General features: G+C 36.0%; 1 protein-coding gene across 3 annotated transcripts; it reads right to left on the bottom strand.

The window, feature by feature from the left end:
- Positions 1–9,019: 9,019 nt before the first annotated feature.
- LOC100924949 (glyceraldehyde-3-phosphate dehydrogenase-like) lies at positions 9,020–22,781 on the bottom strand. Of its 3 annotated transcripts, XM_012552580.3 has the most exons (3): positions 22,758–22,774; positions 18,160–18,252; positions 9,020–10,220 (listed from the first exon to the last, which is right to left on the bottom strand). In XM_012552580.3, the coding sequence occupies exon 3, from the start codon at positions 10,186–10,188 to the stop codon at positions 9,187–9,189; it is 1,002 nt and encodes a 333-aa protein (XP_012408034.1). In that variant the 5' UTR covers positions 10,189–10,220; positions 18,160–18,252; positions 22,758–22,774; the 3' UTR covers positions 9,020–9,186. The 3 variants fall into 3 exon arrangements, with proteins under 3 accessions (XP_012408034.1, XP_003773745.1, XP_031797887.1); XM_003773697.4 differs by lacking the exon at positions 18,160–18,252 and having other exon boundaries at positions 22,758–22,781; XM_031942027.1 differs by lacking the exons at positions 18,160–18,252; positions 22,758–22,774 and adding an exon at positions 15,371–15,458.
- Positions 22,782–23,747: the final 966 nt, after the last annotated feature.

The following is a 23,747-nucleotide window of genomic DNA, read 5'->3' as shown; positions in this document are numbered from 1 at the left end:
GAGTTCAGAAAAAAAAATAATGAAACAACAAAACTGTCCCTTCCTTCATGGACTTTTTATCTTTTGGGGGGAGACAATTTGGAATTAAATACTAGTCCAGTTTTTCCCACACAATACTATGAGGTTATCCTGGGGAAAAAAAAAATGATGAAGACCAAGCATTGAACTACAGACCATCAGTTCTATAGTCTTATCTTATCAAATGGAGTTATAAGGAACATTATCTATGTGTTTTAACTCCCATGAGTTATTTTGCCTTATTGTTCTTTTATATATTAGAGAAGCAATAAGTAGAGATTAAGAGATTTACCCAGGTGTTAATTAACAGATAAATGTCTGAGGTTGGTTTTGAACTTGGGTTTTCTTGACAAGCCCAGTCTACTATTCACTGCAACATCAAGTATTCTATATAACATTTAATGTCTCAGCCAGTACCTTGCATGGCCTGTGAGTGCCTTAGGCACTTAATAAATGTCTGTAGAATTGCACCGAATTACCATCTACAAAACAAGAAGGCTTGAACAATATGAGCCCATCCATTTGTAAAATCTTATGATTCTTATGAAATGAGAAATACCCATGGTTTCCAATTACAACAATAAGGATATTTCTTTTGGGGCAAATGAAAATATATCATCTTCAGTGAATCCACTTTTTTCTTAGATATGGTAAGTTGCTTTTGACTATGCCACAGGAGATACAATTTCCCAAAATTCCCCAGCAGGTGCAAAGGGGAATATATTAATGATTTTTTTCTCTAACTTTGTCCTAAGAATACTTCTTTTGGGACAGTTTTTGGTGAACCAATGTTATGATAAGATTGTTAGATATCTCTAATAATAAACTTTGTTGGATAGGGCCAAACACAAACTACTTGAAATGGAATTCTTCAGCAACAAGAGAAATCCCATTTAGGAAGGTTCCAGTATAAGATTAAGGCTATGGGGATTTGGCTAATCGATTGTGAAATGGAAATAAATATTTTTATGTGCTAAGTCTCTAGAAATGATAAGAATGTGGAGACTGTGGTGGAATGGAAAGAAAACTAAGCTTGGAGTTAAAATACTTAAGAGTCTTGGATCTTCTACTTACTATTTGCATTTTCTCTGTCATAGTTTCATCACCTATAAACGAAATAGTTGGACTCAATGATTCCAGAAGATCATTTAAAACTCTAAGATTATAAATAAAATATCCTGATAATTCATTCTGAATTTATCCAGAAGTGTTGTACTTTTATTCAGAAAATAATTTAAACTGGCTGAAATGAGCTATCACTTAAAAAAAAAAACCAAAAACAATTTATATATTCATGAGTGAATAATTTTTCTTAGCTTTTCCAAATATATCACTCAAATCCAACTCTGGTCCTTCATCACATTTTTGAAGTGACCTTAGGTTTTCAGCTTTCCATCTGCTATCCAGTCTGATTTCAACTCAGTGGAGCAAGATGTCCCTTTCTAAGTCCATAACTTCTAAACTCACCACCATGCTACAATTGTTGTTATCAGAGATGTGATGCAGTGATATGCAAGCGAATTGGATGTAATTGAGGGACAACTTTACAAAGTTATCAGATCCACTTTCCTCTTGAGAGCCATCTGGGTCCAGTTGCAAAGTAAGATCAGGTTGAATGGAGATATCACTGGATACAGTAGGAAATGTTGGCCTTTTTAAATTGAAGATCTTTAACAGGTCTCAGTTTTATATTTTGAAGTTCAGTATTTTTTTCCCTTATGGATCATGTCTTACAACCAAATCACTCTGGCTCTTATGGGTCAAATTAGGTCTTATGCCAAGACCTTCTTGTTATTGTTTGGGTCCTGATTGGCTTAGAGTAAATGAAAATAGAAATTGTTTCTATTTTGTTTTTTTTTTTTTTAAATAACTTTTTATTGACAGAACCCATGCCAGGGTAATTTTTTACAACATTATCCCTTGCACTCACTTCTGTTCCGATTTTTCCCCTCCCTTCCTCCACCCCCTCCCCCAGATGGCAAGCAGTCCTATACACGTTAAATAGATTATAGTAGATTTTGGATACAATATATGTGTGCAGAACCGAACAGTTTTCTTGTTGCTCAGGGAGAATTGAATTTAGAAGATATAAATAACCTGGGAAGAAGAACAAAATTGCAAGCATTTACAATCCTTTCCTAGTGTTCTTTCTTTGGGTGTAGCTGCTTCTGTCTTTTCTTGATCAATAAAACTGAGCTAGATCTTGCCTTTGTTGAAGAAATCCACTTCCTTCAGAATACATACTCATACAGTATCATTGTTGAGGTATATAATGATCTCCTGGTTCTGCTCATTTCGCTCAGCATCAGTTCATGTAAGTCTCGCCAATCCTCTCTGTATTCGTCCTGCTGGTCATTTCTTACAGAACAATAATATTCCATAAAATTGTTTCTATTTTGATCAGAAACTCTGAGGGTCTTCCTTTCTCAGATTATTATAGATCTGGATAGAGATATGTTTGTGTAGGTATGTGTCTGTATGTCTGTCTGAATGTCTCTCTCTCTATGTATGTATGTATGTATATATATATATGCATATTCATATAGATACACACACATACCTATATTTAACTAGGTGAAAGAGGCCATTCTCAGGCTCATTTCTAACCTAGCCTTAATCACTAATCACCTGATAGGGCATTGCCAAGTATTGTAACTAGCAAGGCCAAAAGGCCCAAAAGAGGAAAATAGGAGGACACTTATCACAGCTGATTTTTGAACTTAAAAGTTGTTCTTTTTTACATGACCAAACTGTTATTTTGCTGTACAAAAAAAATCAGACTCTGAAATTTTGTACAATTAGCTTGTGAAGGAAATCAAAAATGCAGGTGGGCATAAATATAGGGATTGGGAATTCAATGTAATGGTTTTTAGTCATCACCCAGAGTTCTTTCTCTGGGCGTAGCTGGTTCAGTTCATTACTGCTCCATTGGAAATGATTTGGTTGATCTCGTTGCTGAGGATGGCCAGGTCCATCAGAACTGGTCATCAAATAGTATTGTTGTTGAAGTATATAATGATCTCCTGGCCCTGCTCATTTCACTCAGCATCAGTTCGTGTAAGTCTCTCCAGGCCTTTCTGAAATCATCCTGTTGGTCATTTCTTAAGAACAATAATATTCCATAATATTCATATACCACAATTTATTCAGCCATTCTCCAATTGATGGGCATCCATTCAGTTTCCAGTTTCTAGCCACTACAAAAAGGGCTGCCACAAACATTTGTGTACATACAGGTCCCTTTCCCTTCTTTATAATCTCTTTGGGATATAAGCCCAGTAGTAACACTGCTGGTTCAAAGGGGATGCACAGTTTGATAACTTTTTGAGCATATGAACTTAAAATTTGACTAGTGCTATGCAAGAACTGTGCTAATCTGTGAATCTACTCTCTACTTTCCCCTTCCTCTTCCCCAGAAATTAAGGGGATTGATACAGAGTGGAATTATGCTCTCCAAGTTATTGGGGGAAACGTTCCTGCTGTATCTTTGAAGTAAATATTCCTTTATAAAAGCTAACCTGATCTTAATGGTTAAATGGAAGTAGAGTGTTGGTTACTGAGTGAGTTCTTAAAATAGGGGGAACACAAGCAGTATGGGTTTGAACCAAGGACAGAGACAGTTGTTTAAATGTCACAGGCCTGACCCTGTGAAAGTGGGGCCAGAGAAAGTTTATGACACAACTAATACTTGGTAATTTTTTCCCCAACCAAAAATAGTATTACTTAGTTTTATTGTCTATTATATTTATTAAACTGGGGTCTAAATGAACTTTTGATTATTTCTAAAAAAAATAATCTACCATCACAGGATAAGTTTCATTATTACTAAAGAATATTTCAAACAATGTTGTTGTTGGGTTTTTATCCTTAAAGTGTTATTTAAAAAAAACAAAAAAAGAATTATCTCTTTGAAGATTTTGCTCTTCTTATTTAGTATTTTATTTTCATAGCAGCATCATATGTGTAATAGGAGGCTCTCCATTGAAATTTTAAACAAAAGCTAGAGTTTTAGAGATAAAAGACAGAAACATCAATAAAGGGGAAGGTATTCACATGCAAAATAGCTATTACTTACCCCTGGAAAGAGTCTGAGGCCTAAATAGCTCAATTGCAAATGAAGAGTCCAATGAGACAATGAAAGACATTCATAACTTTTGTCCCCAGCTGTCTGATAATATCCATAAAGGAGTGTGAGAAGTGGAAATGACTAAATTGGAACTAATCACCCTAAAGAAAGCTGGAAGACTTCTCTGAAGGAAAACCGTTATGAATTATGAAGAATTGTTGCAGGGCAGGTAGGTGGAAGCATACACAGGGCTTCAGGCCTGGAGTCAGGAAATCAAATCTTTGTAAGTTCAAATCTAGGCCCAACATTAACTGAGTGATCTGCTGATTTAAGCCTTGTTATTTATTGCTATTACTCACCAAGACAGGTAAGGGTAATATAGCTAGAAAGGTAGATTAAAAAAAAAAGCTAAATGGATAGATAGATTGATTGATAGATGGATGAATGTATAAGTTGCATATCTGTATGTGTATGTGTATATATATATATATGTATATATACATATATACATATATATATATATATATATAGCGAGGGAGAAACACTAAGATATAAATATATAAGGTATATATATCTTATATGTAAATATATAAAAATGCACATTTGTATATTTTTATAATAAATCTCCCTTAATATAATAAATCTCCCTTAGCTTCCTCTCCTGGATATGCTAGAAAGCTGGAGGGTGGAGTACCAGATTCCCTCTAAAGCCTACCTTTATAGAGGGTAGAAACTAGGCTCAGTTCACTCCACTTTGCATGTTTCCCTGTCTGGTTCCAATTCCATAGAACAAGATGCCCCTTTGTCAGGAGCCCTTCGTCTTTCATCCTCCATCTTTCATCCTTGGTTTTCCCACCTGGTATTGTGTGCCGTTTCCACCTCGACTGTAAGCTCCTTAAGGTCAGGGGAAGTCTTTCTTTTCATTAATTGCACCTCCAGTGCTTAGCAGGGTTCCTAAGACTTAGTTGGCAGTTAATAAATATGTATTGGATTGAAGTGAAGTCTATACAGTGGTACCCAACCCCTTCTAAGTCTTTACTAAGGTGGAAATGATTTGAATAGGAGGAAAGAGTTGGGATGTAAGTCTATCATCTGAAGCTGAATTCAAGCTCATTTACCACTCTTAAAATTCATCTATTAAGATGAGGTATTGTGTTTTACATCATTAGAGCATCTTCTTCAATCAACCCAATGTTGGAGCTTTTGAAATATTAAAGGTTAGAATCACAGAATATTCTACTTAGTGCTGAACGGAGACTTAGAGGTCTTTGACTAGACTTTATTCATTTTACTGAAGAGGAAATTGAGAACTAAGTCACACATAGCTAGCAAATGGTAGAACTGGCATTTGAACTCAGGTCCTGTTAGCAACACTTTCACCATAGCACAAAAGGGACAGAGAGATAGACTTTCTCAAAAGTCACACAAGGAGGAAATGGTAGATCTGGGGTTTGAACACAAGTCTTCCAACTCTAAAGACTATTTTCTTTCCACTTATTCAGTTATTTAGTTGTATCTGAGATCCCATCTGTTTTGTTTTGTTTGTTTTTTTTAGCAGAAATACTAGAGTGATTTGCCATTTCTGTCTTCAGCTCATTTTAAAAATGACAGGGTGTGATAGCCAGTAAGTATCAGGAGCATAGATTTGAACTCTGGAGGATGTATTCCTTACTCCAGATCTGGCACTTTATTTATTGGGCCATCAAATTGCCTACTTTCAACATCATCATCACAGCATTAAAGCAATGTATTTTTAATATTTTTTGTCTCTCTAAAATCCCCAATCAGAAAAAAATTTTAAATATATTTATCTTCAGATGAAAAGTACAATATTTATATAATGTTATATTCACACACTATAATTTATTATAAATGTATACAAATGAGCATACATTTGTACATTGCTACCTATTTATCTTAGTGTGTATTTATATATAGATAAATAGATTTGTAGTTATCCATTCATCCATCTACCCATCTATCTATCCCTTTATCATCTCTCCATTTTTTAAATCTAGATTTATCCTTGTTGGTGAGTAATCGCAATAAATAGAAAGAAAGCTAAGAAACTTTCCCCCAAGCTGGGTCTTCATGATTTAATTCAATATTATTACTTGGTTTGCAAATCAGCACACAGTAGCTTGGAGTGACTCATAGTTTGTGTCTTATGCTGCTTTCATGCAGGGTTTTTACAGGGTATGGGAGAACTGAAATCATTACTACTGGCTCTGCTACCTGTATAGCCAAGAGTAAGCCAATTTACCTTGTTCATTTAATTTTCTTCATCTATAAATAAAGGAATTAGGGTGGGTGACCTAGTGGATAAAAACACACTAGAAATAGAGTCAGAAAGGCCTGGATTGAAATCTTATCTTAGGCATTTATAGCCTTGTGATTTTGGGAAAGTTATTTTAATCTAAGTGTGTCTCAGTTTACCTCATCTATATAATTCAAGAATTCTTAACTTAGGGTCTATGAATTCATTGCTTTCTTTACTATTATTATGACTAAATGGATATTTTCCCCTCCTATATAATTGTAAATACCTCACACGTGTGTATATAATGTTTAACACGTACAACACAGACATATGAAATGATTATTCTGAAAACAAATCGATAGATTTCATGACAATGCCAAAAGATCAATAATATTAAAATATTAAGAATCTCGGGAAGAGAGTTGGGCTAGGCAGTTTTTACAGTTCCTTCCAGCTCGAAATCTAACATCTTATGATTTTTCCACTTCTAAATATCTTAAGACTAAGAGGTTGCACTCTATGAAGAGACCAAAGGTCCTGCCTATATTCACACTAGCTCTGCAACCATAAAGTCCCCTTTGCAGAATTAGCTCCTCTGAACTTTAGTTTCTTCATGTATAAAAAGGGGTACAGATTATTTGACCAATACATCTCAGAGGGGTGCTGTAAATTCAGACCTTTTTGAACTTTAAAAGGTTATATTAATATGAACTATTGTTATTTTTATTACTATTTTAATATATGTGTATAAAATTGTCATTCCATGATTATGCTTTAAGTAATCCTGACACATTAATTCTGTCCCCCATCCTGGCAAACTACCAAAAGAGGGAAAAGTGAATCAATTTAGGATAAAATGAAAGGAAATATGATGCTGAAATGAAAACATTTGCAGGATTTAGGCAAGTGTATGCAATCATTTACTCTTAGCTTACTGCACAATGAGCCTAATTTGGTCCCTCTTTCATTATTGTTGAAAATATAGTATTTTTGGTCCATGAATGAGATAGGGTTGAATAACCAAAATGTGATATTTGATCCAACTCCAGCTTGGCTAAACTCGCTATGGATCTAATATGGATCCATTATGGGAATTCTCTGATGTCACTGGGCAGGCTGGAAATATATAGTGGCTGTTTTATATTATTGCTTTTATAGGATTTCAGATAACAAAGTGATCAGTCATTGTCATTGAGACTTCAGAATCAGTTCTATCCCCTGTTCTTCCCATACTTTACATTTCCTGACTTTTTTCTGTTCATCACAAAGACAAAAGCCGCAACCTAGTAGAGCTACAACAAAGTTGAAGCAATTATAGCTTTTCTTGTGGAAAATTTATAGGAGTATCAACTACAGCATCTTGAAGCATTCTTCCTGACCTTCCTAGTTCTAACTCCTTCCCATTGGTGTCATCCTAAAATGTTCTTTCTTACCCTAAACTACACTGAATATATTATCTCCTAGATTTTTTTTATTTGAAAAAAAAAATGGCTACTTATAATTCTGGCTAACCCGTTGAAAGATACCTATTTCTGTCTCCCTCTTTTACTCCTCCATTGGAATATTCACTTATTCATCTCCAGATGAATAGAGACCTGAATAGTTATTGGCCAGTGATGTCTCCTGTGTAGATAGAAGAAAAAAAGTCCATGTATGCTCTCAAGGAGCTCAGAGTCTAATGGAGGAGACAGCATGCAGACAAGAAGTACAGACAAGATAGTGGTAAGAGAAATGGAGATAATCATAGGCTCAGAGATAATGACTCCAAGAGTCACACAGCTTGGAAATGTCAAAGATATGACTTGGATACATATGTCTTGTAGTCTCTTCACCACATCATCTCTCTGTTTACACATACCACTCTGCTTCAAAGTAATTAGAAACGTCTGTTGTTCTTAATAATCTGTACTTTTTTTTCAAATGGATCATATTATATATTGTAGATCCAGACAATTGTTTCTCAGAAATGATTCATAAAAGGTATTGTGAATCATAGGTAGAACAAGTCATTAGTCTGACAGCCTGTAAAAGTATGAAGTCAAGGATTTGGGGAAGATTCAGAACCTCCCACTACTAGTACTTTTCATTTAATAATTTTACTCTATAATTACTCTGCCTATTTTTTATGTGTCTGATTATAGTTCCTCTGGTAGAACATAAAATCCAGGAGGACAAAAACTGTTTATTTTTATTTTTGTACCTCAGTAACTAGTTTAGTATATGCTGGCAAATTATAAGCACAATACTTTTTAGTCATTAATTGACCCATCTTCCCAAACAGTCTGACCTGAGTAGAATCTCCAAAATATCACACACTAGCATTTTTATTTGACTTATAACTCTAATCTGCTTTAAAATATAAGGAGTACCAGAGATATGACTTGAGATATTAGTAACCACTTAGACTCCAATGTAAATGAAGTTCTGAAAACAGACTTTTGGGTTAGAGAGAAGGGGATGTTGTGCATGGAACTGGGAAAAGAAGTTTATAGAAAAGATGACATTTTAAAAGGTAGGTAAATAAAGGGCAGGAGCCAGAAAGAATTTGAAAAGAGGAAATTAATTTTTTTGTTTGGTGTTCATTGTTGAGGGGAGAGATTTTTTCACTTAGAACCCTCCCTGGGCAGAACAAAGAAACAAAACAAAACATTTCATTGGGTACAGTGCTGATTTTATTGATGGCAAAGAACACAGGACTCAATGCTTTCCCCCGCTACTAAGCAGAGGGAATACCTTGGAGTGAGAACCATAGGTGTAGGGAAGTAAATTTAGCATAGCAACACCTAAGCTGCAAAACACTTCTGTTTTACTTGAATTTCCACAACTTCCTTGATTACTCCGATTACTCCCTGGAGGACATGTAGACACAGAGATCCAACAAGCGGTTACTATAACCAAATTCGTTGTCATACCAGGCAATGAGTTTGACAAAATAGTCATTTAGCGCAATTCCAGCTTCAGCATCAAAAGTAGTAGAGTTGAAGTCACCATTGAAATCACTGGATACAACTTGGTCCTCGGTGTAGCCTACAATATTTCTCATGTTTCCCTCAGATGCTTGTCTCACGATTCTCTTGATGTCATCATACTTGGCGGGTCTCTCCAGGCGGCAGGTCAGATCCACGACGGACACGTTGGCGACGGGCACTCGGAAAGCCATGCCGGTGAGTTTGCCGGCCAGGGCGGGGAAGACTTTCCCCACAGCCATCGCGGCCCCCGTGGCGGAAGGAATGATGTTCTGGCCAGCACCGCGGCCATCTCGCCATTGTTTCCCGCTCGCACCGTCTACGGTCTTCTGGGTAGCAGTAGTGGCGTGAATTGTAGTCATCAGTCCCTCTATAATGCCGAAGTTTTCATGGATGATCTTGGCTAGCGGGGCCAGACAGTTGGTCGTACATGAGGCGTTACTAACTACCGTGTTGGAAGTGTTGTAGGTCTCATGGTTTACGCCCATCACGAACATGGGAGCATCCACTGATGGAGCAGAGATGATGACCCGTCTGCAGCCCCCCCTTAAGTGAGCCCCAGCCTGCTCCAAGGTGGTAAAGACACCAGAAGATTCGATGACATATTCAGCGCCAGCATTTCCCCATTTGATATTGGCAGGATCCTTTTCCTGGGAGACAGTAATAGCTCTTCCATTTATCACCAGCCTGTCATAGTCAGCTCTGACAGAGCCTTGAAATTTTCCATGAGTAGAATCATACTTGAACAGGTAAACCATGTAATTTATATCAACAAAAGGATCATTAATGGCCACGACATCTACTTTGCCTGTTTGAAATGCCACCCTAGTTACCATTCGCCCAATCCGGCCAAATCCGTTAATTCCAATCCTCACCATCCTGCTTTGGGAACACTTCTATTGGCAGAGAGCTGCGAGAGAAGCAGAGAGACAACAATTGATTTATAAATAAACTTTAAGCATAAACTGAGACAGCTTTTAAAACAGATTCAATTTAACATATTACAATAGTCAAAATACAACATATGATGCTGTTCTCATAAATTCTTAGACCTAGAAGGCATTTCAGAGATCATCTGGTCTAGAAAGATTAGAAAATCCCATTCTGTGATTTTTGATCACAGAATGGGAGCTGAAAAGAAGCTGGGAGGTCATCTAATCCAAACACTTCAGTTTATACTTGAGGAAACTTTGGCCAAGTGATTTTTTTGTTTGTTTGTTTTTGTTTTTGGCAAGGCAAATGGGAATAAGTGACTTGCCCAGTCTGAGGCTGGATTTGAACTCAAGTTCTCCTGACTCCAGAATCGGTGCTCTATCTAGCTGCCCTTAGGTTTGGTAATTTGTACAATGAAAACATCGATAGTAAAAGGAGGAGCTGGTTTAAACTTTTTGACTCCAAATCTTGCAATTATTCCTCTAACACTAACATCTAACAAAGAGATATCTTACAGATGAGAAACCCAAGGCTTGTTGCAAAAGTTGTTCAGTAATATAGTGGCAGAGCAGAAATCAGGATTCAGGTGTCTTGACACCCAGACCAAGGAGTTTCTATACTATGCATTTATATATAATATAGTATGACTATATATGTAACTGGACCCTTTGAGGTCATTAATGAGCATGTGCTATGCTTCTATCCCACTCAATTTTTTTTTTCTAATGTGCTTTATTTATCTTGAGTGAATTTGTTCCTTGGTTCTCCAAAGTTTGATCAATCCTAAAGAATTACAAGTGTGAGTTCTCACCTAAGTACCTTGTGATACTGAGAATTGTATTCAGATAAGAGATAAATCAAGTACCTTGTGATACTTGATTTATCTCTTATCTGAATACCATTCTCATTATCAGTAAGAATGACAGAGCAGTGACATTTTTTTAAATTGATCATTTATGTTCAAGCTATGATGAAGCTATGAGCTAGACAGACTGAAGGAGACTGACTAGTTACACCAAAGGAAGTCTAGGTTTTTTGGAACATGCTCACTGGATGAAATATATCTGTTGTATTCCGAAGAAAAATCTGACCCTTATCAAACATAGATATAGATTCTTGCTATTTCTTCTCTTTCTCACATCAAGCAGTAATGGAAGATTGAGCTTGATGGGTGTTAGTTACCTTTTGTAATTTCTCTGACTGAGGTGAATTATGGTCCTTATCCATCTAGGCCATACCAACTCATGCATTTTACTGATAGAGCTTTAGAAGTTCTATGTAAGAGGTTGATGAGCAGACAAAAGGGAGGATAGGGTCAAAATGTAGAAGAGGAAAGACAGGGACAAGTGAAACTTCCTTCACCAATCTACTTTACTCTGGATACAATGAGACTTTTTTTTTTAGAGGTATAAAGAGTAGGAAAATGATAATTTCCCATAAGTGTTTTAGAGCTGACCTATGGAAGAGTGATTAGCCTTGTTCTATTTGATCTCAGAGAAATTTGGATCAATGGGTTAAAATTTTAGGAAAGCAAAATTCAGCTTAATTTAATATAGACTTTCTAACAATTAGAGCTAGAGACATATAGATGGTGCTGTAGCTATAGATAAGAGTCCTGGGTCCTGAGTCAGGAAAATCTGAGTTCAAATCTGTCCTCAAACATTTACTAGATGTGTGACACTGGGTAAGTCACTTAATAAACTCTGTTTGCCTCAGTTTCCTCAACTGTAAGATACAGATAATAACAGCATCTACCCCCTCCCAGTACTGTCATGAGAATCAAATGAGCTAATATTTGCATAGTACTTAATAAGATGACTGACACACAGAAGATGCTTAATAAATGTTTCTTCCCTCCCATCTTTTTTTCCCAAAGTCAAAGAAGTTATTTTGGAGGTTAAATGTTCCTACTCTCTTGAGGTCTTCAATCTAAAGGTAGAAGATATATTTCTTGTACAGTATTGAAAAGAGATTTTTCCCCCAATATGGGTTAGGTTAGGCAGCTAAGCAAGTTTGTTCCAACTCTGAAAAATTTTAATTTTAAAGCAGAAGAAAATTTCTTACCCAAAACTTCTATACTTCAAGCCAAGATCGAAAATGTACCTGGCCAAATGGCAAGCAGAAGAAAATTTCTTACCCAAAACTTCTATACTTCAAGCCAAGATCGAAAATGTACCTGGCCAAATGGCATAAATGAACCCTTAAATACATTGAGGGATTGTGGTAAGATCCCATGAGGGCTAGAAGATCCTAGGACACTAACATTTTTGCTGAGGAAAATAGTATGTGGAAAGAACTGTAACGAGTTACTTAAAACAAGACATGTTAAGGAGAAAAGTACCTCTGTCCAGAGAAGGAAGTTTAGGTGTGGTCTGGTAGCTTTTTATTCTTAGATTGTTTCTAGACTAATAAAGGATGGCAAGTGCTATCAGAATCCTTTATATTTAATTGTTTTTAAGATTCCCCCAATTATAACCATAAGCTTAATAGATTTTTTGGGAAAAACTTTCCTTTCTACCCAAAAGAAAATAATTATAGTATCATAAATTCAGAGCTATTAGGGGAACTTAGAAGTCATCTAATCCACCTCCCTCCTCAGTTTATATAATTAAACAATTAATAAGCATCCAATACTATGTTCTAAATACTTCCCTAGGAGCTGGGGATACATAGATTCCAAAAAGGAATTTCTGATCTTAAGAATCTTCCACTGTGCGACACAAGCAAACTGAAACTCAAAAGAGAAGGATTTTCTTAACATCTAACTGAAACTTGGAAAACCAGACTCTCAGTTCATTCTACTTCGCATTTTGTTGTCCTGTCTGATTTCAATTCCAGAAAACAAGATGCTCCTGCCAAGATAAGTTCACCATCTCTAAACTCACCATCATGCTGCTAATACTAGCAGCCTATTGCTACCATCTTTCTTTAGCTTTTTATCCCAAACTCCGATTGGAAGGATGGAGGGAGGAGTACCCAACCCCTTCCAGTGCCTTTCTAGAAAGGAGAAAGCAGCCTCAGTTCACACCACTTTGTAACTTCTCTATCTAGTTTCATTTCTGTGGAACAAGATACTACTGAGCTAAGAATGCCTTTTCCTTTTTTCCAGGGTAATTTCATATTGTGTTCTTTACAATTCTTACAATTATTTTTTGCTTTTGGTTCCATTAAAGAATTTTCAGCACAAAGTTAGGTTATTGTCTTAAATCACCAAGAATTTTGTAAACCAAAAAATAAATCAATCAAAATTAGCTTCTTTGTGTGTCAGGCACTATGTTAAGTTTTTAATATACCAAAAAAAAGAGACAAAAGACAGTTTCTGATCTCAAAGAGCTTTCAATTTAATGAAAGAAAAAAGCAAACAAACATATATAACTAAATATAGTTTTATGTTAAGTCCAAGCTAGCTCCCTAGAAGCCTTAGGATCAGCCAGAGTCAGGATAAATTAAAGTCCTTGGTCTTTAGGGGGAGAAGTGAAGGAGACAGACAAATTGCCACGAGGCTTGCCACCAACTTCTCTCCTCTTGGTCCTGCTGCAAAGTGAGTTCTCTCCTCTCTCACCCAACCCTGTATGCCTTGCCTACAATTATCTTAACATCAAACATTGAGCCAGCACCAATGGTGAGAAGAGCCATTTTTCCAAACATATGCTAATATGTCTCATATAGAAGAGCTAATTAGCCTTAAGTACTTGGTTGTCTGATTCAAGGGCAACTTTTCATAGTTTCAGCCCTTTACAGTTTTATATATAGTTATATATATTTATGTATATATACTTTTAATATATGCATTATATATGTATGTTGGTATACATGTATATAAATATATTTGTTGTACATATGCATTGTATGTATGTATATGTTGGTATATACATGTATATATGTATATAGCCACATACATATATGTCTATATATATGTGTGTGTGTGTGTGTTTATGCATAATTATGTATGTATATATTAGATTAAATGCACTAGAATTAAGAAGGGTTGGGGAAAGCTAGATTCGGGGCAGCTAGGTGGGAAAGTGAATAAATTGTGGTATCCTTAGGAAGATTCACTTTTTTAATTCAAATCTGGCCTCAGATATCTACTAGCTGTGTAACACTGGGCAAGAACTCTAACCTCATTTGCCTTAGTTTCTCATCTGTAAAATGAGCTGGAGAAGAAAATGACAACTCCAGTATGATGGCCAAGAAAACCCCAAATGGTGTCATGAAGAGTTGGACACACTGAAATGAACTGGACAGCAACAGAGGAAGTTTTCTAGAAAAAGACATTGTTTTAGTTGAGACTTAAAAGGAAGCCAGAGAAGTCTGTAGTCAGAGCTAAGGAGGGAGCAGCTTTTGAGGCATGGGGAAGGGATTCCCAGTGAAAATGTCCAAAGCCAAAGGATGGAATGCTCTTTTGTTGGAGCAGGCAGGAGGGCTAATGTTGCTGGATCAAAGATTGTTTATCAGACATTGGAGTGGAAGAAGATTGAAAAAGTAGGAAGGGCCTGGATTACGAAGGGCTTTAATCATAAAACAATATATTGTGTTTGATCCTGGAGGCAATAAGGAGCCACTTGAGTTTATTGAATAGGGGTGTGAATGACATGATCTAAGCTGCATTTTAGGAAAATCCCTTTAGTGGAAGGATGGTTTATAGTGGAAAGAGACCAGGTAGGCAAACCTACCAGCAGCTATTGGATTAGATAATATATAAGAGATAAGGATTTTCCCCAGGTAAGGGAAGTGTCAGAGGAAAATAAGGGAGCATATTAGAAAGGGATTGTATAGGGGTCAGTGACAGGACTTGGCAACTTCTTGGATATGGAAGGTGACAGACAGGAGGTCCATGATGATTCCTAGGTGGGCAGCCTGAGGGACTGAGAGGATGGATTTGATTTCTATAGTCATAAGAAAATAGGAAGGGAGTATATAAAGTGAAAGATAATAAATTCTCTTTTGGACATTTTGAGCTTGAATTCTAGAAGACAGTTGGAGATGTATAACTAAATGGGAAATTGATCTAATCCAATCTAATCTCATTTTTTAATAGTTGAAGAAATTAATATACAGAGTGGTTAAGTCACTAAGATTTTAGGGTAACAGATTTAGAGCAAGAATTCATCCTGCCTTGTTCACCTCTTTTGGTCAGGAATGAAAACCCTGAAAGCAATAGATTTTAAGGAAATAAACCAATGTCACAAAAAAGGCAAAATCTGGGTTTGAATCATGTCCACATTCAGGACTACTAATTTTTTTCTTAATTTTTTTCTTCTTTTCTTTCTTTCTTCTTTTTCTTTTTCTTCTCTTTCTTTCTCTTTCTCTTTTTCCCTCTTTCTCTCTCCTCCTCTCCTCCTCCTCTTTGTCATCCTCTTCCTCCTTCATCATCATCATCATCATCATCATCATCATCATCATCTGGAAATGATTAATATTAGTGAATCTCTATATACATATATTTTCCTTATTTCTCTTGCTGAGGCAATTGGAGTTAAGTGACTTGCCCAGCATCACACAGCCAGGAAATGTTAAGTGAGACCAGATTTGAACTTGGGTCCTCTTGAATTCAGGGCTGGTGCTCTATCCACTGTGCCACCTAGCTGCTCCGATTTTCCTTATTTTTTAAATATCAATTTTTATGTGAGGAAGTTTGTGAAATAGAATCAGCTTAAACCAAAGATAACTCAAGGTCTTTAAAAATCAAAATGAAAAGCCTAAAAGAATAAACGACATAGAGCTGTCACTATAATAGTTTCAGAGGGGGTGGACAGTGCAGGTGAAAAATGATGATTTGGGTAGAAAGGAAGTAAAATATGTTTTAATCAAGTTTCTGTCCTGTTGGACATGTAATTATGTGAGAGATTCTATTTGAAGAAGCATTGGGGAGGGTAAAAAAGGGAAGAATTTGGGGGTAACAAGAAGTAAACATGATATCACTTATAGACCAGGGGGAAACTACAACAGAAAAGGCTGCTGTTTTGGCTTCTATAGATTGTGTGTTTGTGATAAGGGAGGAAGTTCCAGGCAAAAGGGTACTAACCCAGAGACCTCAAAATTTTCTGCCCTGGGAATAGAGCCCTGCCATCCCTGACTTAGGTAGGCATCTGGGGAGGAGACTATAAATTAAGTAATAAGAGTCTACAGATGAAATAATTTCATAGCGTCCAGATTTAGGAAGACTTTGATTTGTCCCATTTATTTGAGTTCAGTATATTTCAACATCCCAACTTCTTGTATCTCCTCTTCTCAGAGAAGGAGAAAAAAAAACCTAACAAGCAAGATCATCTGATAGCTTGAGGCATAAGTAAATGCATTTTAAAGCTGCGGTTAAACCACTGTGACAAGTGTTATGTGCAGAGAAGACACTGCCAGGGAATCCAGCTGGGGAAATTAAATGTTTAGTGTAGCCAACATTTAGTCACCTCTCTGTTATGGTTGATGGAAATGATTAATTCATCCTCCCTGCAAGTGGGCTGTGCTTTGGAATCCTTGACTCTGTGGAAGGTATAGAGTTCCATATTTTCTCTATTCTGAGTAGGCAGTGGGAAATCTAAGATGTGCTTTTAAAATAATTGGAAATAAAAGCAAGAGTAAAACAGTTGTTCAGTTGTCCAAATTGAGCTGACCCTGACTCATGGGAGGTAAATGAAATTCACCCAAAATACATACTCTATGAAACAACAGACCAAACATAGACAATAAACCATATGTTCTTTTTCTCTCATTTTTTTTTTTTTTTGCTCTCTCTCCATGGCCCCTTTCTTTGTGACTCTAGTATCCAGCATTCTTAGTTTCTAAATTTTGGATGACATTCTTTTCTCCTTTTGAGTGCAGGTTTTCAGTTGCACCCAGCAAGTTACAAAATCTTCTTAATTGTTTAGTCTCTCTCTCCTCATTACAATCCACCCTCCAAAGAGTTGTCAAAGTGATTTTCTTGAAGTGCAAATCTATTAGGTGACTTCTATACTCAATAAACTTCAATGGCTCCCAAATGCTTCTATGCTCAAAAAAATACTGCTTTGTTTAGCTACTTAATACTCTTTACAATCTATGCCCAATCTACTTTTCCTTCTTATTGCATTTCACATGCACTCCACACCAGTCAAATTGACTCTCTTGGTGTTCTTCAAACAGGATGCTATATCCGAAAGCACAGGACAACTCTTTATGTGGGAGATGTTCTTCCAACATTTTTTGTCTCTTAGAAACCTTTGCTTTCCTTCAAATTGATTTTTAGAAAGGTATATTTATTAATTTTAGTTCAGTAAACATTTATTAAGCACCTCTGTGAGCCAGATTCTCTATTAGACTCTGCAGATACACAGAAAATGAAAGCAATTCCTGCCCCATGAGTAATTTGCATTATAATGGGAAATATAGCATGCATATACTTAAGTAACTAATATATAATTAAGTAAAATATCTTGTTATGGTTTCCACATCCAGATTTCCATCCCCGTGCCTTCTCATCTAAGGCTTCTTATTACAATTTCCATAAATCCTCCGTAGAGAATTCCAGTGACAGCTTGGTGGCTTTCTTCTCAGTTGATATTTTTTGGTGGAGACCATGGTATAACGTATAGTCAAGTAAAAAAAGATGAGGAGGGCAGGGATAATAGCAAGCTCAATCAGGTAAAACTTTATAGCAAGAAGTATCTGTGCTGAGCCTTGAAAAAAGCTAATTATCCTACAGGGAAAAAAATAACTTATAAATGAGATTTTATGTGTTGTTTTAGTCATTTTTCTGTTCTGTCTTACTCTTTGTAACCCAACTAGATTTTTTTTTTTTGGGGGGGGACAAAGATACTGGAGTGGTTTGCAGTTTCCTTCTCATTTTCCAGACTAGGAAATTGAGGCAAACAAGGTAAAGTGAAATTGCCCAGCATCACATGACTTGTAAATATATTTGAGGCTAGATTTAAACTCACAAAGATGAATGTTCCTGACTCCAGGTCCAGCACTCTGTCCACTGCACCATCTAGTTGCCCCGCTGATGACATTACATGTTTATTTGATGCTTTCTAAAGAATAAAAAAAAATGTTGAAAACAAGGGAGAAAAAATAGTTCAGAAGCTTCCAAAAGGTCCCCAAATCACATCAATTTATCATTTTTTTCTTTTTTCTTAATCTTATATTTCTGAAAACTATATTGTGTCTAATATAGTGCCTAAAATACTTATTGTTCTTAAGAATCCTTTTTACGTTCTAGTTGCTGTTGAAATTAAGTGATAAGTAAATACTCTTTAAAGATGGAGGGGGAAAAGGTGACATCTTTGGGGGAATATTGAAAAGAGTGAAAATACAATGCTGGGGGTTGATGTGTTTGGCAAATGAAATCCCAGGTGCAAGTTCTGGATCTGCCATGTTCAACTTAAGAGGGCATAGGAAGATCCCTTAGGTAGATGGCATTGGAATTTGATTGATTGCAAAAGGTCTCTTCCAAGTCAAAATCCTATGAGGTTTTTTCCCTCTCTCACTCTCTAGTTAGTACTAAATTCTTTTTTAGCCAGGCTCATTAATGCAGATTGCATCTCTTTCTCCAACCCTGAATTCTACTCCCAACCCTTCACTTCTAAGACAGTTCTTTCTTTATTTTCCATAAACTCTCCATAGAGTAAAAGTCATTGATCAATTGGTGATTTTATCTCCTTTACTTTTAGTGTGAAGATTATTTGGATCCCCATATGTGCCCTTATGATAACACTCTCCTTTTTATGAAGGACCTTCCCACCAGTGGAATTCTAGGTCCCAAATTCAAGCTCTCTGATCTAGGTTTACCTTCCATTTTGACCCTCAATACAAGCTACCTCTCATTCTACATGCACTATGTTCCAGCAAAATTGTACCACTTATTGACTCTCCACATAATTTGAGTATAATTCATCAGAAAAGGTGGGGAAAGATCACCTTTGAGGGCTGGAAAAATTAGTTTAATTTCTGACTGATACACACAAGTTACATGATACTAAGGGATGGATCTCACAAGGAATCCAGGTTATTCTCTGAGACTATGAGTTGCCCAAGTGTTGTTCACTTTTCACAGGTGAAAGAAGCTCCTCATTAGCACTACTTTGTGATGATGAAGCAAAAAAAACATATAATACATGCATTTTATATCTGTGGACATATAGTGCACATATTTTTCTGTGTCTATGGAGTTGCTATTTAATTTCCTCTTCTCAAAATGTATGTTTTAACCATGTTGTGTACTTGTTCTTTCTCTATTCCATTAAGTCTACCCTCATCTCTGTACCTATTGTTTTCTCTCAGACTGACTCCTATAACTGGAATGGACTCCTTCCTTAGAAATTACAGCTTTCTTCAAGAGAGTGTTTCCAAACCTACTCCCTTTCATCATCATTCTCCCCACAACCTCCCTGATTGGTACCTTTCTAGAAATTTTAATTGTATTTGTTTTGTCTATAATTTGTTTATTTTTGGATATTGTTTTGTCTACAATTGGTTTATTTTTGGATACATACATGTTTCTTACAAAACATAAGCTTCTGAGGCAGCTAGATGGCACAGTAGATAGAGTACTTGCCCTGGAGTCAGGAGGTTCAGAATTCAAATTCAACCTCGGATGCTTAGTAGCTGTATGAACTTGGGCAAGTCAACCCCAATTGTTTCACAAAACCCCAAATAAATAAAAGAACATAAGTTCATTGAAGGAAAATTCATGTCATCGAGAGTTTCATCTTTGTCTTTTAATATTTAAGACCTAAAGGTGCCTGGTACATAGTACCAGTGTTTATTGACTAATTGATTGTGTTTTCACATGATATCAGTAGAATATTTTCTTAGAAAGTGAGGTTGGAGAACTTTTGAATGAAAGGATGGTAGTGGGTTCACTCTGCCTCCCCTTGTAGTAAATTTTCAAATATTTATTAATTGATGTTCTCAGAAGGAAAATAAAAGGTTTCATAATAGATCTTATCTTAATAGACAATGGCTTTAAGTGAATTTAATCTTGTACTTAACCTTAACCAGGGTGTATTTGCCAAGCATCCCAAATAGAAACACACACATATACACACTTATAATCATCTTCCTTCTCTCCCTCCCAAAGTCATTAAGTCTTATAGAGATCAATTATGAAAGTCTTCATCTATATTTGTCCAATGAATGAGGAGCTTAAAATGACCATAGTATTTAGGGAAAACTCATCCTTCCTTGTAAATGCTCTTAGGAAAAAAAGTGCTGCAAATAATGACTTAAAATTCCAGTTTGACGAAGCAATGTCTTAAGGTGAGGAAAACTTTTTTTTTTCTTTGAGATCATCCACAAAGATTTATAGGGCAGCTAGGAGGTGCCCTAGTGCATAAAGCACAGGACTTGGAGATCAGATTCATCTTCCTGAGTTCAAATCCAGCCTCAGACACTAATTATACAACTCTGGGCAAGTCCGTTAAGTTTGATTGCCTCAGTTTCCTCATCTGTAAAATAAGATGGAGAAGAAAATGGCAAACTGCTATTGTCTCTTTGCAAAGAAAATCCCAGATGGGTCACAAAGAGTCAAGATACCAAACAACAAACTGTCTTGTGTTAGGGAAATTATAGTCCCACTGATCTCTGATATTTTCAATAAAATGACATTCTGGGTCTTCAGTTCTCAATGCCATTGTGGAAGAAAGGAATCCTATTTTCTTAAACAATATCGAGAGGAGAGAACATACACAATGTTCCACACCCTTTAGCTCTTACCTCTGTAAAAAAAGAGAGAGAGAGAGAGAGAGAGATATCAGAACCACATAACAGAAAGATCACAGCTAAACTAGAAATGTATCCAGAATAGAGGGACTAACAATAGGGATATAGACAGAAACTGGAGCTGTGATTTCATTGGTAGAAAAATTTCTGTAAAAAATTCTATCAAAGCAAATCGACAAGTTTTTTTCAACTTGATATTAGAGAGTTGCCTTAGAAACATCACATACTTTTCATAATGGGAAGGAACCTTGAAGCCACCTTTGTGTGCCTCTTCAAAAGGGAAAAAAAAATCTCTTTGCAATCTGCCTACGGAGTCTGTTTTGAGTTCTCAGGAGAGGGAGAACCCACTATATACAGACAGCCTACTCTACTTATGGAAAGCTCAAATTGTTAGTAAGTTTTTCCTTTTGTGGAACCTAAATTTACCTCTTTACAGCTTATATTCATTGCCCTAGATTTTTTTTTCTCTCTTGGAGCAAGCCAAAGATAATTTTCTCTTTTCATTAAGAATCCTTCAAGTACTTAAAACATACCTACCTTGTACCATCAAAAACTTTTCTGCTCCAGGCTTAACATATGAGCTATATGGTCTATGATTTTGTCATGGCCCTTTGTCACTTGCCAGTAGATAATCTCTAGCTTATCAATTCTTTTCCTACAATATACAGAACTAAACACAATGTTTCAGATGTCGACACATCAGGGATAAATTATATTCTTACACTTTCAGATGATCTCTCAATGCAGTCTAAATTTGCATCAATTTTTTTATTGTCACAAAATACTGTTGTTTAGTCATATCTGACACTTCATGACCTTATTTGGCATTTTCTTGGCAGATATCCTGAGGAAAACAGGTATAAATGACTTGCCCAGGGTCATATATCTAGAACAGATTTAAACTCTGTTATTCTTGACTACAGGATGGTATTCTATTCATTGTACCACTTAGCTACATGATGTTACTTTTTACCTTGATTGTGAAAAAAATGTTTTTACTGTAAAACTGTTACTAAACCATACCCATATTTTACTTGTAAAGATAACTGAAGCCTTTACCTTGACTCCTATTTAATTTAATCTACTTAGATATAGTCTAGCATTCTAGTTTGCCCAGCATCTTTTTTTTGAATTCTGCCAGTTTTAATAGCTGCTCTTTCCTAACATCTATAGATTTGATATCCGTATCATCTAAGATTTTAAAAAGTAAAAAAATCTATTTTTTCCATTCAATTAAGTCCTCATTCTCACAAATCCTCATTCTCACAATTTTGTTTTGTTACATTTTTGCAAGCTAGGATGCAACTAAACACATTTGTTTGGTTTTTTCCTATTATTTTCTCTCCTTTTCCAACTGTCTTTTCCTTTCGTTGATACATCCCTATGCCCATTATAACTAATAGTTTCTACACTGTTTTCTTCTATACACATCTTCTTAATTTGCTATAGTGTTCATTTTCACTGTAGGTTGTGTGTCCCATGAAAAAGACCAGAGATACCTTTTTTTCCCCTTTTCTTGGGCTGTCAAACTTCCAATTAAGATTTCATATATAAATGAAATTCATAATTTTCCTTTATGTGAAATAAGGTATTTTCTTTGCTGATTCAGATGTCATTTTTAATGAACATTCTGATTTGGTCAAGGCTATGGAATGCATGGTAGACTTAAAATATGATTAAGAATACTCAACAGCTAGCCAACCTGATCCATCTAGTAATTGACGGTCTCAAAAAAATGACAATTTGTCTTCACCAGTATATTTTTTTTGCTTTGTATATTATCAAGTATTTTAAGGGAATTGAATGTCATACTCACCCTGAAGCAGTAAGCAACTCTACCAAAGTATTGGTAGTTTGCAATTGCTTTTTTTAGGTTACCAGCTTGAACCTCATACAGCTCAATTATGACACAAATGCCTGGTCAAAGTTTGTTGTCCAATAAATGAAGAGATCAGAAAAACCTTAGCAACAAGACTGGTCACCTCTCCTCCCCCTACCCTTTCTGTTGCTTTTAGCACAGAAATTCTTGGAAAGAGAGGCCTTAGAGAAATTGTTAGGATGACATTTTCTAGCTAAGGTAATATGTGTTATCCAAAGTGTGAGGAAAGCCTTTTTACTGCTGCTATCCATGATGACTCATAAATTCTCAGTCAGTCAGTCAACACACATTTATCAAACACTTGCTATCTGCCAAGAGATTTTACCAAGCAGAGGGAATCTACAGGAAGACAAAAATCATAATTTCTGCCCTCAAGGTTCTCGTACTTTAATAGGGGAGGCAAAATCCAAATTGATATGTATATGAGGTAGACCCACGATATGGATTTTTAAAAAAAATTTTCATTTAAAAATTTTTTTACAATATAAATTTAAAGGGCTTTCACAGAGATGACAGGAAATGGAGGCAAGGTAATGTCTCTTTTAGAAAGGAGGATTTGAGTTGAGTTTGAAAGGAAGGAAGGGAAGCCAAGAGTTGGACAAGGTGAGGAGTGAGAACATTCCAGGTATGTATGACAGATTGGAAAAATCCAGACATGGAATGTTGGGGGTGAGAAGGTCTGTTAAGTAGGCAAATGTCATTGAACCATCGCTTTTGTGGAAGAAATGAAGTATAATGGGTTGGAAACACAGACAAGGGTTAGATTGTGAAAGTGTTAAATAGCTAAAATGTAGATTGTATATTTAATCCTAGAAACAATAGGGGAGTTTACTGGAGGGAGGAGAGAAAGGTAGAAAGGAACAAATTTTTTTAGGAAAATCACTTTGGCAGCTGAGGGAATAATGGCTTATTCAAAAGGGGGGAAAT

Source organism: Sarcophilus harrisii, chromosome 6 (genome assembly GCF_902635505.1).
Source record: "Sarcophilus harrisii chromosome 6, mSarHar1.11, whole genome shotgun sequence".
NCBI lineage: Eukaryota > Metazoa > Chordata > Mammalia > Dasyuromorphia > Dasyuridae > Sarcophilus > Sarcophilus harrisii.
The sequence above is the reverse complement of the archived record's forward strand: the minus strand, read 5'-3'. Positions and strand labels throughout refer to the sequence as shown.